This window comes from Mus caroli, unplaced genomic scaffold (genome assembly GCF_978045245.1).
Source record: "Mus caroli unplaced genomic scaffold, Mus_caroli_1 scaffold_4, whole genome shotgun sequence".
In the NCBI taxonomy this organism is placed as follows: Eukaryota; Metazoa; Chordata; class Mammalia; order Rodentia; family Muridae; genus Mus; species Mus caroli.
In genome coordinates, this window is record NW_028227259.1 from 140,260,960 (window position 1) to 140,277,971 (window position 17,012).

The 17,012-nt window shown below is 52.3% G+C and overlaps 1 protein-coding gene across 4 annotated transcripts in view; it reads left to right on the plus strand.

The window, feature by feature from the left end:
• Nucleotides 1-15,906, plus strand: part of Dtx2 (deltex E3 ubiquitin ligase 2) — a 38,274-nt gene extending 22,368 nt beyond the window's left edge. For 3 of the 4 annotated variants that reach the window (XM_085837293.1, XM_085837292.1, XM_085837294.1), the window contains 7 exons: nucleotides 4,064-4,167; nucleotides 9,473-9,610; nucleotides 11,493-11,566; nucleotides 12,058-12,216; nucleotides 13,534-13,695; nucleotides 14,234-14,323; nucleotides 15,297-15,906. In XM_085837293.1, coding sequence (XP_085693419.1) covers nucleotides 4,064-4,167; nucleotides 9,473-9,610; nucleotides 11,493-11,566; nucleotides 12,058-12,216; nucleotides 13,534-13,695; nucleotides 14,234-14,323; nucleotides 15,297-15,524 — 955 coding nt within the window. In that variant the 3' untranslated portion in view covers nucleotides 15,525-15,906. The remainder of the gene's footprint in view (nucleotides 1-4,063; nucleotides 4,168-9,472; nucleotides 9,611-11,492; nucleotides 11,567-12,057; nucleotides 12,217-13,533; nucleotides 13,696-14,233; nucleotides 14,324-15,296) is intronic. The other variant, XM_085837295.1, reaches the window with a different exon arrangement.
• Nucleotides 15,907-17,012: the final 1,106 nt, after the last annotated feature.

Here is a 17,012-nt window from a genome sequence, read left to right on the forward strand (position 1 = left end):
AGTTAATTAATTAACTTGTGAGACAGGATCTCACTGTGTAGCTCTGGCTGTCTCGGAGCTCACTGTGTAGTCCAGGCTGGCCTCAGATTTGCAGTTCCACTTGCCCCTGCCTCCTGAGGGCTGGGGTGGAAGGCATGCACCACCGTGCTCAGCTGTTTTAAAATATTTTTCATTACATTTATGTGTTTGTGTCCACATACACACATGCACAAACATACATTGTGCCATGGCACAAGTGTGGAGGTCGGAGGGCAACTCGTGGAGATCAGTTCTCTCCTCCTATGGTTCCCAGGGATCCAGCTCCGGTCGTCAGGCTTGGCGGCAAGGCTCTTTCCCTTGCTAAGGTATCTGGCTGGCCCCTGAATTTTTCTTTTTCTCTAGTACTGCTGTGGATCTTTCAGTGAAGGCTCTGGCGCCTGCTTTGTCTTTTTCTGCACCTGGAAGTCATGAAAGGTCTTAAGATTTTTATATTGGGCTTTATATTCATTGTACCTACCACCCTATATAAGCATAGAAGCTCTGGAGTGGAACCTGGCACGCCATTTTGTCACCTTAGAGACTATCATTGTTTGTCCATATTGGAGCTGAATGTGGTACATTCAGCCTTGATGTCCAGGATGTGGGACATTGGATTTCCTTTGACTTGAGCCTCGTTCTGCCTGGGACTGTCAGGTTCTGTCTGTATAGAACATTGAAAGTCAAGATTGGGAGGAGGCTCTGTGATTATAGCTCTTGGTTATTCAGTGTAAAGATAGAAGCTCAGAGCCCATGAAACCCACAAATGCCTGGTGGGTGTGTGGCTCTCCTCCTGGAATTCAATTCTTAGAGCAAGGTGAGGTGCCTGGCAAGCAGCCATCTTGGTAAACCCTGGGTTTGATTGAGAGGTCCTTCCTCCATGAATATAGTAGAAGAATAATTGAGTGTGATCTCGGGCGTGATGTCCACATGCCCCCACATACATATAAAAACATGCATGCACACGTGTGCTGTCACACAGACTCAGAGTCCTTGTCTCTTATTCTCAGCTGCATTTGGTGTGGAGTCCAGCTTTCTCTCCCCATTCATGTGTCTTTCTGGTGAGGGAGGACCCGGGAGTGGGGAAGTAGCCAGGGACCCCGTCTCTGTGGGGCCGTGGGCTTTCTCCCTAGACGGCCCTCTGGTGTTGGGAAGCTGTACTGGCAGTGTTGATTCTGGGCTCAAGTTCATTGCTCCCTGGAGAGGTGAAGCAGGTGAAGGCCATGGTTCTTGTGTTTGTCTATTTTTGTCTTTTTAAATAAGGTCTTAACTGTGCGACCCTGCCTGACTTGGAATTTACTATGTATGTCTTGTCTCTGATTTGAGTGATTCCCCTGCCTCTGCAGTGCTGTCCAGAATGCTGGGTTTGCATGTGTATACCATCATTCTGGGCTGCGTGTCCTCACTTGCAGAGGATCTGAGTGATTTCACACCACAGATGACCCTCTTGAGGGGTGGGGGAGAGGCACAGGAAGCAGCCTGCTATGGTGGCATGCATCTGTAATCCTGGCACTTAGTTTGAGCACAGCCTGGCTTACGTGCTGAGTTCAAGGATAGCCTGGGATATATATGAGACTATCTAAAGAGGGGCGTGTGGGCTGGGGCTGTAGCTAAGTTAGCAGAGAATTACTTAGAGTCCTGGGTTTAATCTTTAGCACTGTGTAAGTGGGATGTGGTAGTGTACACCTATAATTCTAACACTCTAACTTGGAGGCCGGAGTTGAGGGTCATCTCCAACTACTCGGTGAGTTCTTAGGCCAGCCTTGCTGCATGTTGCCATAGCTAAAGGAAGAAAGCAGGGAAGAGGTAGAAACAGGTTTAGGGAGGGGTGGGGCTTGCAAGCCTGGGTAGCATCAGCAGCTCAGCTCAGCTCTGGCTCTGTTGGAGCACCCATAATGCCCTCAGCCTCACCTTCTTTTGGGGCTAGAATGGAGAGGACAGGAAGCCCCACCACATGAGGCTATCTTATTTGCAGAGAACATTCAAGAAACTCAAAACACCTTTTTGTTTTTTCACACAGGGTTTTACTGTGTAACTTTGGCTGTGGTGGAACTTTGTAGAGCAGGCTGACCTCAAACTCAGAGACCACCTGCCTTTCTGTCTCCTAAGTACTGGGATTAAAGGCTGCACCATCACTGCCTGGCAGATAAACCCTGGAGCAGGGCTCTGTTTCAGGCCCTGCAGGAGGCCTTCAGCCCAGCCCCTGTTGGGTGTGTGGCTTCCCAGCTGGATGAGGTCACAGCTGCCTGCAGCTCCCACCCTTCACTTGTGTGATCTGTGGCTGTCTGTGTGGCAGGTCGGGGGCAGAGCCTGGAGGCAGTGGTTGGTATGCCCTTAGCTCTACAGGAGCCAGATAGTGCCTGTCCTCTGGCCCTGAGGAGTGCTTCTGTGTGGGACCTCATGAGAAGGTTTTGTAATCTTCACATTTCATCATCAGACGGCCAGGGATACATGGAAGGACCCAGAAGGGCCTCAGGAGTGGGAAGGAGGAGGAGCTGGTAGGAATTCAGGCCTTTAGCCAACTGTTCTCAAAGTAGAGCTCTACCAAACCCAGAATGTCTGCACGTGTGGTTCCCCTGTGGCATATGATGTAGTCATGCATCTGTTTATTTTGTAATAGTACGAATTGAACCCAGGGCCTCACTCGTGTTGGGCAAGGCTCTATCACTGTGCTCCAAACACAAGTCTCCTTTTTACATGTATGTATTGTGTGTGTGTATGCATGCATATGAACACATGTACTTGTATCTGCTGATTCGTGTGCACAGGGAGGTCAGAGGACAACCTTCAGGGGTGAGGTCTTTCCACCTCATCAGTTCCAGGGTTTGAACTCATCAGCAGGTGCCTTTCCCCGCTGAGCAGCATCCCAGGGTCTCTGTTTACTTTGAAACAAGGTCTCAGGAAGCTGCCCAGGTGGGCCATAAACCTCGGTGTGTAACTCAGGCTGGGGCTGAACTTGGTGACTTTGGCTGGCCTGGAATTTGCCACATAGACCAGGCTGGCCTTGTACTCACAGAGATCCGTTTGCCTTTTCCTTCCTTATTTTTTGTTTGTTTGCCTCGTTTTTTGTTTTGTTTTGTTTGAGATGGTGTCTCTCATTGAACCTGGAGCTCAGTGATTGGCTAAACTCACTGGCCTAGAAGCCCTGAGGATACAGAGCTGCCTGTGACTTCAGGTCCCTCCTGGGGCCTCTGTGTGAGAGCAAACACACACAAACACACACACACACACACACACACACACACACACACACACACACGCACGCACACACACGCATACATACCCATATACATGCACAGCATATCGAGTTAATACTAAAATCTTTAAAATTTTTAATTTTTATTGCAGAGCTAAGGATAGAACCCAGAGTTTGCCTTACACACAAGATAAGCATCCACTTACTAAAAATACCAATCCCATAAGCTTTATTTTGATAGAAATCCCACAGAGATAGTGTGGGAACTTTCTGGTTGCGTAGTGTACGATACTGACTTTGTCACTGCTGGCAGGGTTGGTCTTGTTTCTATGTCTTTTGAGCTGTAGGCTGGACTGGCCCCTGGGTGCCTCTGAACTCATTATATAGACCAGGCTGGCCCCTTGAGTGCTGGGTTACAGGCATGTGCCATGATGCCCCGCCCAGAGCCTTCCCTAAGTTTCTTCTGCATGTATTTATTTAGTGTGTAGAGCTGCACACGTGCCGCAGCCCTGGAGTGGATCAGGGCCAGTTTGCTGGAACTGCTTTTCTGTTTCCACTCTGGGTTCTGGGAATTAAACTCAGAGTAACCGGCTCTGTGATAGGAAGTGCACAATAAAGCGTTGAGTCATCTCGTGTGTGTGTGTGTGTGTGTGTCTTTGTGTGTGTCTTTGTGTGTGTCTTTTTAACGTCCACATGAAACCAGGTTGAACACGTTGTCTTCAGAGTTTGGGAACTGCCTGAGGAGCTGGCGCTGGGGCCTCCCCCCACGGCTGCTGAGAGAGAGCAGCCGGGGTTCCTCCCAGCTTGTTGTGGCCCCACTCACTGAGTCTGCTCTCCTCTTCTCTCCTCAAGTGCCTCCTTCCCCAGCGGGCCCTCCTCCAGCAGCCCAGGGAGCGCCCCCACCACTGTGCCCGTGCAGATGCCAAAGCCCAGCAGGGTCCAGCAGGCGCTTGCAGGTAAGTGTCCTCACAGACTATGACCCATCGGGCTTACTGGGGAGGGAATGGTGGAGTGAAGGTCCTGTCAACCCTGGAGTCCTCAGGGAAATCCAAAGTGATGTCTTGAGGATCAGTGCCTCTTTGGGGTGATCGATAACCCTCCCCCGCTTCCAGGGAGCTCGTCTAGGAGTCTCTCTAGCCCTGGGATGTGTCAGGCCTGGTGGAGACCTTTCTAGTATTTACATCCAGTTGAACTGTAGTTAGAGCATTTCCTCTAACAGGGCCTTCAGAGGAGTCAGGAAACCTTTTTAGCCTAAGCTAGGTCTTATGTCTATGTGTGTTTTATGATATGTACATACCAGAACGATGTATGTGTACCATGTGTACCTAAAAAGGCCAGATGAGGGCGTCAGATTTCCTGGACCTAGAAACACAGATAGTTATGAGCTTCCTGGTTTGAGTGCTGGGAACCAAACCTCCAAGACCAGCAAGTGTTTTTAGCTGTTGAGCCCTCTCTCTAGCCCCTAAGTTCGTTTTTGGGTTCGTGTTTTGTGAGTATGAGTGTGGGTGGATCCAGAGGACTACCTCAGGCGGGGTCTTCAGTAGCCAATCACCTTGTGGTTTAAATAGTCTCTCATTGGCCTGGAACTCACAGGCCCTGCTAGGTTGACTGACTACCCAGCTACATTGCTCCAGGGATCTGGTTGTCCCTGCCTTCCTGGCCCCTGGGACTACAAATGAACACCACTGGGCTTAGCTTTTTTTATATGGGTCCTGGGCATCAAAATTAGTTCCTCATAGTTGGAACAGTGATTTTTTACCAGCTGTTCTATCTTCTCAGGTCTTAAAAGCTTTAAAAATTACATTTATTTATGTGTAGGTGTGGCGGTGGGCAGGCCATGGAGTTTCCAGGAATCTCATGTATATAGAGGTCAGAGAACAGCCTGTAGGGGTCAATTTTCTCCTATCACATCCCAGGGTTTAGACTCAAGTCTTTGGGCTTTGATGAAGAACCTTGTCCTACCTGCCGTCTCAGCAGCCTCCTTTTTAGTTTTTGAGACAGTGTTTCTCTGTGTAGTCCTGGGCTATCTTGGAACTTGCTCTGTAGCCTTCCGAGTGTTTTTAGACTTAAGAGTGCTTTGTCTACATGTATACCTACATGGTAGAAGAGGGCATCAGATCCCTTTATAGATGGCCATGAGCCACTATGTGGTTGCTGGGAATTGAACTCCAGTCCTCTGGAAGAACAGCTAGTGCTTTTTTAAAAAAATATTTATTTATTTATTTATTATATGTAAATACACTGTAGCTGTCTTCAGACACTCCAGAAGAGGGAGTCAGATCTTGTTACTGATGGTTGTGAGCCACCATGTGGTTGCTGGGATTTGAACTTTGATTGAAGGTCTAAAGGTGTGCACCCAGGCTGGTGGCAGAAGGCCTTCAACCCTTGATCTCCTTGCCTGCACTTCTCAAATGACAGAGTTACTGTCATGTGCACTGTGCCTGCTTCACGAGGTGCTAGCAGTGGGACTTAGAGAGTGCATGTTAGGAGCACTCTGCCCCGGAGCTGCATCCCCAGCCCTAGTTAGGTCTTGTCTTGTTTGTACCGGGACTCCATGTTTAGCCCAGTGCCTCAACCTCCTGACTGTTTCTGGGATTTGAACTTCGGACCTTCGGAAGAGCAGTCGGGTGCTCTCCCACTGAGCCATCTCACCAGCCCAGCAGCCAATTCTCTTAACTGCTGAGCCATCTCTTCAACCTTCCTTTTGCTACTTTGAGATGCATTGATGTCCTGAGTTATGTCAAGAGCATTGACAGGGGTGCTGGCTGTGCCATAGACAGGTGGAGCCCAGAGGGACCAGGAGTATGGCTGTCCATTTCAAGAGAGCTGCCTTCAGAGGAAGTGTGGGTGCCCTTGGCTTTGTGGGAGAGACTAAAGATCTCTGTAACCATGCATGCTGGTTTGGGGGGAACCTTGTTTTTGGAGAACCACTGAGGCCATTTGCCACTTATGGGGTGTGTGGAAAGGCAGACAGGCTGGAGAGAGGACTCGGCACTTAAGAGCACTTGATGCTATTGCAGAGGACTGGAGTTCAGTCCCAGCACTCACGAGACAGGTTAGCAGCCTCTGTAACCGCAGTTCCAGCGTTCTCTTCTGACCTCTGCAGGCACCAGGCACACACATGGGAAGCACTCGTATACACTTAAAGGAGGTTTTTCTGGTCCTGTGCATGCATACTGGGCAGCTCACGAATCCCCGTAACTCCAGCACCCACTCTGGCCTCTGTAGGCAGTGACTAACACTCGTGTGCACCTATCCAGACAGAGACACAAAGAGACACTTAATTAAAAAGAAATATTTTTTAAAAAATTATTTATTTTTGAAGCAGGGGTCTCACTAGGACCTTGGCTAGCCTTGAACTTACACAGATCTGTTTACCTGCTTCTGCCTCCTGAATGCTATGGTTAAGGGGGATACACCATCATTCTTAGCAAGAAAAATTTGTTTTAGGTGAAGTCAGAACAGTGTACTGACTCTTGGTCCTTTACAGTGGATATAGGGAATTAGACAACTGAGTTTGTGTTCAGTAAGTATGTCCCTATAGTTGCACTGGGTAGTTAGATGTGCAAGCTTATGGGCAGGCGAGTCACATACAGCCTGGCCTTGCCTCACACCTAGGTAAAGTTTATCTTGGGGTGCAGGAGGAGGTTTAGTTCAACCATTTGGAAGGAAGAACCTTTCAACTTGGCATCTGGAGGGTTGTGTTAGGTAGAAAAGGGTCAGCCTGTGATGTCGGCTGTTGGATAGTGTCGTGGCCATGACAGTGACAAACGGCGTGGTCCTTGGTGTTCCTGTTTCATCATTATGTAACTTTGAAGTAGGAACTTTCTGATTTTGAAACAGTCTCATATAGCCCAGGCTAGACTCAAACTCAGTGTAGCTGAGGAATCCATGAACTCCTGATCTTCCCGGCTCCATCTCTTAAGTGCTAGAATTAGAGGATGCACCATCACGTCTGGCTTATGAAGCAGTGGGGATAGAAGTCAGCGTTGTGCATGCTAGGCAAGCACCTGGCCTACTGAGCCTCATCCCCACGCCCGAGATCTTTCTTTATCCCTGTGTAGGTTTGTGTGACTGGAGTGTGGACTGGACGCTGTGTCAGAGGGGCAGAAAGCATGAGACTTGGTTCCTGGGGGCCAACAGTGGTGTCCAGGGGATCTCAGTGCTTCTCTGTAGACAGTAGTAGGTCAGTAGCATTTTTATCCTGTGGGGCTCATGCTGAGGATATGATATCAGCTAAAACAAGCCTAAGGGATTTCAGATAGCTAGGTGGAAAAAAAAAAAAAACAAACGTCCACAGTGAAGAGGCTTAGGTGGTGGTAATGTGGGGTCTCACCCACAACGTGCACAGTGATGCCTGCCAGCGAAGAGCACAATTGCTCAGCCCCTGGGATGTGAGGGAAGCATCACTGTATTGGTTTTCCTTGCCCTGTGACTAAGAACCTGGCCTGAGACTTAAGTGTGGATTGCTTTTATTTCGATTTACGGTTCCACTGGGTACAGTTCTTCACAGCAGGGTACATAGCAGTGACTACGTGAGGCGTCCGGTCAGTGCGCACAGTCAGGAGGCAGAGAGAGAGAGAGTGAATATCAGGGTTTTCCTAAGGAAAGCTAATCCATTGCTCTTCCAATTCATCTTCTTGTCCTTCTGCCACTAACCCATTTCTGTGGCAACTGCATTTGAGCCCAGAAGTGTCTGTAGACTGGGGTGACCCACTCTGCTGGCCCTACCCAGTAAGTCTCTCCTATGTGCACCTTGGTACCTCCTAGTGAGAGGCCACCACACAGTCCCCAGCCTGCCTCCGTGCTGTGCTGTGCTGCCCAGATGGTGGCTGGCCTCTGCTTCTGTCTCCAGAACAGCCTACTCATTTCCTAATTGAGAGCCTTGGCCCTGGCTACCCTTCAGCTCTTTAGCACCTCTGTTGCTGGCTGTGCTCTCTAGTTCAACCTGTCCTAGAAAGGCATGAGGTGTAGGAGGGCTGTGCCAACTCTGGAGGCCTGGGAAGCTGCCGTCAGATTGGCTAAGAAGCCAGGGCATCCATTCCTGGAAGGAGGGCCTTTGGAATCCGACTAAGATCTGGGAGAACTTATATGTGTTTCTATGTGTGTGTGTGTGTGGGAGGGGGGGAGGGTTGTACAGTGTGGTGGGACAAGGACATCCAGCAATAGAAAATTCTTCTAGGAAGTGTCAGAATGTAGAGAAGGGGCATCCTCAGGGGAGTGTCCATCTGTGGAAAGTGTGGGTCCCAAAGTGGTCATCCTGTGGAGATAGGAGCCTGTCCAGTGTCAATATCAGTGCCTAGTGTGGCCACAGCCGAGGCCCTGGGGTGGCTTCACTGGGGGAATGGCCCACTTCAGCACCAGAGGCTGTATATGGTTCCCTTCCCTCTTCCTGTGGCAGAATCCCAGACAACAAGAGCTAGGAGGAGAGGGAGGAAGGATCAGGTTGATTTGTCTCCGTTTGAGGACGTGCTACCGAAGGCAGCTGGTCACGTCACATCCCAGTCTGGAAGCTGGTGACATGAGTACTGGTGGCCTGGCTTCCTTCCCCCTCTGTCAGTCCAGACAGCAGCCCAGGGACAGAGTTGCCTACAGTGAGAGCAGTCTTTGCCTCAGTTAGCCCAGTTAGTCTGGAGACTCGTGGATGTGTTCCGACTCCTGGTGATTCTGGAGCCTGCCAGGGTGGCACAGTCCAAGGGCTGTGGGCATCTGGTGGAAAGCATCTCTCTAGAGGCCAGATGATCACAAGCCAAGAGGGCACAGCCAGGCCAAGTGGCTCTAGCAAAGAGTTAAGGGAAGGCCCCAGGCTCTTGGAGCCAGTGCTGCCGGGACTACCTCCTGTTGCCACAGCTTGGCTGCACCTTGCCACATTCCTGTCTTTTCCTTCCCTGCTCCTGGCATGGGAGACACCACTCAGGAGGCCCCTGGGCTGTTCTGCCCTTACTTTCTTAAAGCCACCATCCTTGTCCCTTACTCTGTCCCTGCATAGTGCGGGCACAGGCTTGACTGTTGCTTGTGCAAACTCCTGGGGAACTTGGAGCCCAGGTTCTCTGGTGTCTGGCCTGGAGCACTGTACTGCGGTCTGGGAGGCACTGGTACCCTTTCTTGCAGTGGTCAGATCCCCTCTTCTGGGGAGATTGTGGTCTCGATGGCAGTGCACAGTGTCAACACTTCACTCTCAGCAGGGTCATGAACACCGAGTGTGAAATGCCTCCTTCTAACGTTTGTCCCCTCTGCATGTCTGATCTCGCACCCGTGCAGGCATGACGAGTGTGCTGTCAGCCATTGGACTCCCTGTGTGTCTTAGCCGTGCACCCCGGCCCACCGGCCCTCCGGCCTCCCGTCCGGCCTCTAAAAGTCACAGCTCAGTTAAGAGGCTGAGGAAAATGTCCGTAAAAGGTAGTTGCGGTTCACACACACTCTCCAGCCCTGCTCAGCTTCCTCCACACCTTGCTGCCTGGACTCTCTTCTTTGCCCACCGTGACCCTTTTCTTCTTATGCATCTCTTCTCCCTGCCCTGTCTGCCAGCACAGGTGGCTACTGGCATTTTCCTGTCAGCATCATTGGGTGATGGGCTTGTCACCGAGGACAAATTTGTAGTGTTGGTGCAGATTGAGACACTGCTGTCTCTTCAGGGGGCCTCACCGACCTTGAACTTTGATCATCTTGCTGGCATCTCCCACCACATCCGGTTCATGTAGCGTTGAGTTAGAACCCGGGGAGGGCTCTCTGCATGCCAGGCAAGCAGTCTACCAGCTAAACTAACAGTCCTAGTTGTCTGCACACACTTGTGTTCTGCTTCTGTGGAGGCAGGTTTGTGGGCTGGGCGGGCTGGCGCTTGCTTTTTAGTATGGGGAAGCAAACAAACACGTGGCCTTCTTGGGTGTAGCTGCCTCTCATGGGATTGCCTGCCCACTTTGGGAAATGATGGTAACTGAAGCTCCTTTCAGCTCTTGAAAGCTGTGTGTGTGAGTGGGCAGCCACATGCTTCTCTGGTCCCGAACAGAGGGAGGTCAGGAGCTAGTGTGGGAAGAGGGTTCCTGAGACCAGTAGCCAGATTTTGAGACAAACTATTGCTGTTTACCCAAGGTTCTTAAAGGCATTGTACCACCAGGCCTGACTGACTGGGCTCTTCTAAAAGGCTCCCTGATCCCCTCTATGGTAGCCACAGTACCCTTGGTCTTTTTGTCTACTTTCTTTGCCAGTGGCCAGAGTGTAAGTGTGTGCAGGGATTGTGAGAGGTAGCAAGCAGTACATGTGTGTGTGTGTCTCTGTGTGTGTGTGTCTTTGGTGAGGATAGGACATATGACGTATATAGTACCCTCTGCTGGTTTCTACATTCCCCAGGAGCTAACAGCTGACCCTCCTATCAGTGACAACTTGTATGGTCTCTGAGGTGGTCGAATTTGGTCATAACACATGAACTAGATCAAGCCCTCTATCCTCTGACCCCAGCTTCTACACTAAACTGTCCTGCCATGTGGCTGTCACCTGCCTTTCTAGCTGGAGGGTCTCATGGCCCAGCTCTTGGTTATAAACCTGTAGCCATGGCTGAGGGCTTCAAGATGGCCACAAACAGGAGCCCCGCTGTGCCCTCTGGAGGCAGGGCGGCCGCTTCACGCCCACATTGTTCTCCCGGGTCCCTTCTCTAGCTTGGCTGAGACTCTTGAGACCCTGCTGCCCACTCTGTGCCAACTCCTTTGCTTCTTGGAGAGTCCTGGTCCCTAGCTCAGGGCTCCCCTAAGCCCCCACGCACAGCCAGCCATTTCCAGGATTGCTTGGCTAACGAGCCCAGTGGGCTTGTGACCCAGATCCTCCAGTCCCAAGGTGGGGTGAGGTGCCAGCCAGCATTCTCAGTGCACACAGTACTCATGTTGCCCTTCCCACACCCGCTAGACTGGAAACTACCTCTCTTACTGAAATGTCTACGAAAGTGCTGGCAGTGGACAGGCAGCACTGCCAGCATCTCCTGGGGTGCTTTGCTCTCAGAGCAAAAGTGTCTTTGACACTTCTGAGGTAGTTTCCTGGGGGACATGACTCAGGGGTACATGCTGGTCTGTTATGCATCCTTCGCTTTTGTGATCTCCCCTGGTGGACCAGCCCCGTCTGTAAGCAGCTTGCCTGGGTCAGGTGTCCTGTGCTAACTCTCTTGTCTCAGCCCTGCTAACCTTTCCTCTCCGCAGCCGGAACTTCTGCCTGCCTGCCTACTTCCTTCCTCCCTCAGCATTGCTCACCCCATCTTGCATGCCTGGGACAGCACTCACATCCCGTTCTCTTCCAGAAGGGGCGCCTAAGCCCGAGCCGGAGCAGGTGATCAGAAAGTACACAGAGGAGCTGAAAGTGGCCCCTGAAGAGGTACGTGTCCTGGGAGGGGATTCTGGTCCTCAGGGGCTTCCAGGGGCTGACTCTGGGTCCAGCCTCTGATGGTTAGGTGGACATCGCTAAGATGAGGTGGCTGGAGCTCACTCTTGCCTCATGGCAGAGCGGAGGGCGGAGGTCCTGAGCAGTGTGCTTTCCCCTCCAGCTTGTTGGGTAGGCACAACTGTCGCTCTGCTCAGGAACAAGGTGGCCTTGTCTAAGGAATACCCTTTCCTCTCTGGCTCTTGTCTCTAGTAAGAACCATTGTGCTGTTGTTTTTGCCTCGTGGCCTGTGGGGTTTGGTCAGCTTTTCAAGGACGTAGGTGAGAGGTACCTATGTGGCCCTATGTTCTAGAATAGTCTCTGAGTTGACTTGATGGCCTAGCATCCCCTTCTTCTGACAGAGGCAGGACTTTGTACCTTGTGCTGGCTCACTGTGACCCATGCAGTGGGTCCAGTGGCAAGTGTGTGTCATGTGCTCCCTGCAGGACTGCATCATCTGTATGGAGAAACTGGCTGTGGCTTCTGGGTACAGTGACATGACTGACAGCAAGGCCCTCGGGCCCATGGTCGTGGGCCGCCTCACCAAGTGCAGCCATGCCTTCCACCTGCTGTGCCTGCTGGCCATGTATTGCAACGGGAACAAGGTACCACAGTCGGTCTGGGTGGAACTGTAGGGACCTGTCCCCATAGCCCGTTTGAACCTACTGCCTCAATATGGTGTCGCATACCTGTGTACTTTGGAAGTTGAGGCAGTAGGAGCATTAAGTTCTAGAATAGCCTGGGCTATATAGAGAGACTTTGTCTCAAGAAAAACGAAGAAGTGCTAGTACAGCGGCAGGCTGAAGGGCAGCTGCTAAGCCATGGGTTGGAAGACAAGGCTTGGAATCACCCCTGATTAGACCAATAAAGGCCTAGGCCCGGGTTGTGACTCAGTGGTAGAGCCCCTGCTTAGAATCCCCCAGTGAGGGGCTGGGGGCATGGCTCAGTGGTAGAGCCCCTGCCTAGAATCCCCCAGTGAGGGCTAGGGGCGTGGCTCAGTGGTAGAGCGTTTATCCTGGGTTCCACCCACAGCATCAGAAAAAAATGTTTCTGAGTGGACATCTGGGTCCCTGAGCCCTACCCCAAGCTTTAGGAATATGTCAGACAGGGTTAAGCACATGACTCCTCCAGCTTGCCTGCAGGAGGGATCCTAGGCTCCTCTGAGCTTTAGGGCTCTATCTCTTACACACTATTCTCCATGTGTGTCACTTGCACATATCTCGTATGAGAGGCCTGAATAGTAAGTCGTGTGCAGATGAAAAGGCTCAGGACTGCAGGCATGGACTCCGGCCTTCTCAGCACTTAGGAGGTTCGTGCGAGAGGCTGGGGGCGAGGCTAACTGCCCTAACAACAACCACCACCACCAGGGAAAGCATGCAAAGGAGCCACCAGAACAAGTCTAATCGCCTGAGTCCATGTAAAGATGGAAGGACAGAGCTGTAGGGTTGTCTGCTGACCTCCACAGGCGCGCACATTACTAATAAGGAAACAGCTAAGGCACACAGACAAATGCGTCTCTCTTGGGTCCACTCTTCGCTGCAGGCTGCAAGCCACTTCACAACAGGAGAGTCCTCCTCAGACCTGCAGCAGCTGACCAAGCCGCTGTCCTGTTAGTCAGGGTGGGCACGTGGGAGTGGGAACCAAATCACACAGTAGTCATTGGGGCCCACTTCCTTGTCCACTTCACGACAGCAGAGAGGTCTGTGAAATGACTAAGTGGGGACTTGACCCTCATTTTCCTGCCATGTGCCGGTCTCCTGGTGTCTCACTGGTTGAGAATCAGGACTTTGTACACGGTGTACTTTGTCTACAGTACACCACTGAGGTCTGCTTGCCTTGTGGAGAGCCGGCATGGGGCCAGCATCAGCCGTGTTGACCTCTCCCGCCATCTGGGCTCATTCTGTCTTATCTGCCCTCTCCAGGACGGGAGTCTTCAGTGTCCGTCGTGCAAAACCATCTATGGGGAGAAGACTGGGACGCAGCCCTGGGGGAAGATGGAGGTGTTCAGGTTCCAAATGTCCCTCCCAGGCCATGAAGACTGTGGGACTATACTCATTGTTTACAACATCCCTCATGGCATCCAGGTGAGGGGCCTGGCCAGAGTCACCGTTCCTGAGCACCCCATTTCCTGCCCAGCGCTCTCTCAGCATCTGCACCCAGTAAGGGGTCAGGACAGCCCCGCTGGAGGACTGTGGAGTGATGGGAGTCCTTCCTTCAGCTCTCTGAGTGAACGAGAGCTCCCCATAGGAGAGGTGGCTGGGCAGAAGACCAAGCCCAGAACCTGAAGAGCACTATGCTGGGGGCTGGAGAATTGGGGGCCATGAGTGTGCTATGTAGGTGGTGGGGTGCAGGGCGGGCAGGCCTCTTGTTCCTGAGGGACTCAATACTGAAGCTCCATGTGAGAAACCCGATCCAGGAGGTCATGAAGAAAGTGAGCGCGTAGCATGAGTGCCCATCCTTGCCCCTGGTGGAGTTGGGAGTGTCTTTAGGGAACAGGAGGTTGCCAGGCCAGTGGCAGTGGGTTACATGGCTGGGAGTCTTGGCATAGGAGTGGACCCAGCTTGGAAGACGAGGCAGTGGCTGGCCACAGTTCTGCGTCATGCTGTCCTGTTCCTTTCACAGGGACCGGAGCACCCCAGCCCTGGGAAGCCGTTCACTGCCCGGGGCTTTCCCCGGCAGTGCTACCTGCCAGATAGCCCTCAGGGCCGCAAGGTAAGTCCCCACCCCCAAACCAGGGACCCTCCACATGTGGTTAGACTCGACCTGAACAGCAACTCCAGGGAGGAGAGCCAGGCTCCATGCTGGGTCAGCATGGGAAGGGGGACACAGGAAACACTAGGGACACCTGCCAGCCTGGGACCTCAGCAAGCACTTAGAGTCGAGGAAGAGGCTCCCAGGACCACAGAATGGCTGACTTGTGAGCTTGGATAAGCTACAGGCGAGGAAGCTCCAGGCCTGCCACAGGCCAGGCGTTCTGAGGCCACAGCAAGGGGAGCTCTCCTGGCTGCTTGGTGAGGAGTGCTTGCCCGGTGTACACAGTGCACATCCCTACAATACTTGGGGGGTGAAGGCAGAAGCATCAAGAGTTCAAAGCCATCCTCAGCTATATAGCACGGCTCAAATTCCTCCTCAAAAAATAAAACACAAACTCTTCAGCTACTGGGTGACGAGCTGGACTTGCTTCTTGTATTTTTGTTTGTTTTTTCTTTTTTTATTTCGGGGTATGGAGCTGTAAGGGCTATGCATGGCTTTCATGTGGAAATCGTAAAACAGTTCTGGAGTCCTTTCCCTCACCATTATGTGGCCCTGAGCATCAAACTTGGGCCATTAGGTTTGTGTAGCCCGCTGTGGCATCTTGCTAGCCACCTTGTCTTCATCCCTTCTGAGGTGGAATTCCCAGATAAGTGTTCCACCACTGAAGTCCACTCCTTGCCCCCAAGCTGTGTGTGCTTGCCCCCAAGCTGTGTGTGGAGGACCTCAGGACAGGAGGCCTACTGGAGAGAGGGAGGCCGTTGGTCCTGTCAAATCTGGAGGGAAGCAGAGAGGCCTGGGCTGGGTCAGCTGGTGGGATGTGCTCCTGGAGGCTCCCACCGTGGCTCATTACCTGGACCTGCACTGGCCCACCTCATGAGCCAAGGGCAGTGTGGCGGAGCCTCAAAGGGATGTCCTTCCGCCTACCCGGCAGGTCCTGGAGCTCCTGAAGGTGGCCTGGAAGAGGCGACTCATCTTTACCGTGGGCACTTCCAGCACCACGGGTGAGACCGACACCGTGGTGTGGAACGAGATCCACCACAAGACCGAGATGGACCGCAACGTGACAGGCCATGGCTATCCAGACCCCAACTACCTGCAGAATGTGCTGGCCGAGCTCGCTGCCCAGGGAGTGACCGAAGACTGCCTGGAACAGCAGTGACCTCTGGCCTGCCTCTGCCGACCCCACAGCCCTGGGCGGGGCGGGTGGGCAGGAAGGTGTGCCTTTGGTGAGAGGCAAGAGTGTGTGTTGGGTTTGTGTAGCCCACTGGGGTTGCACCTCCTCCTAAAGGTTGGGCTTCTTGCCTCTGCTGCCACCATCCTGTCTGCGCTGGGGTCTGCCTGGAAAATGGGCACCCTCAGTATTGTACTTGTGGAAGCTTAAGCTGGAGCTACCTCAGTGCACAGATGGGACCGGCCCTTCCAGCCTTGGGTGGGCTGGTGACCCAGCAAGGGGTGAACAGGGACGACCACACTCCCAGCTTCAGGTCAGCTTTTCATACCTCAGATTTTATTTGCAATAAAGATCCTATAGCCAACCTGCATCTGTTGGGAGGTTTTGTGTGTCCGTCTGTCTGTCTGATGACATGATGTCACATTGAGCTTTATTTGGAGCAGGCGCCATCTTCATTGATGCTCATTCACCTCACATCTAGGAAGTGAGGACAAAGACCACTGAACTCCATGGTGAGACTCCTGTGACACACATGCTCCTTGCCGTGTGGTCCCCAGCACTGTGGTCCTGTCACAGCAGCCACCCTATTCTTACATAGCTTCTGTTACAAAGTGCTGTTCACACAGGGCGGGTGTTGTCTCCGTGTTTCCCAGTGATGCCGGTGCTTGGAAGAGTAGTGACTGGATGGGGACCCTGTGAGGCAGCTCTAAAGCCCTGGCTTTTGAGACTGGGTCTCACTTTAATCCCTCCTGATCCTCCTGCCTCAACCTCTGCAGTCCTGGGATTACAGGTGTAGATACCACACATGGCAGGGTCTTATTTTTCTCCCCGTACTTTGGTCATTTTCACTTCCTGTAATTCTCTGCCATCGCGCCCCCCCCCCCCTACTAACCCCCTCTTCCTAACAAGCCCCATCCTATGTTCATGCCCCATGTTTGTGAGCTGCAGAGTTTATCGTTAGAGTTGCTCCACGCACATGGAAGAGGGGTTACAGGAACGTAGGTAGCTCCGCCTTGGTCACACGGCTGGTGAAAAGTGGCTCCCTCTCCCAGCAGGCACTAACTTTTTGTAGTTCCTCGGGTACAGGTATGCCTCATATTCCCCTCCCTGTCCCCTCTTCCTGTCCTTGGTGGAGTGTGGCTCGGCCTCACTGGGACTTAGTGCAATGACCATGTCACGTGCAGAAGATGGCATTTCACAGCGCTCAAAACTCTGGTTTATAGTCTGTCTTCCCCCCCTCTTCCTCTTCTGATTTATAAGGACATTTCAGGTGGCCCTAAAAATATTGTGAGCCCAAGACTCAGGTAAGTTAGCCCCGGGGAAAAGGCCATTGGTTTCCTCCGCGAAGCTCCTAGCTCAACTGCACCCCAGACCCCAATCTTACGCTGCCTCAGAACAGCAGTTGGGATGCATGCCCAAATTCTGTCACCCCCTGGTCTCTTAGGGAGTCTTAGTGCTTTACCATTGAAGGACAGT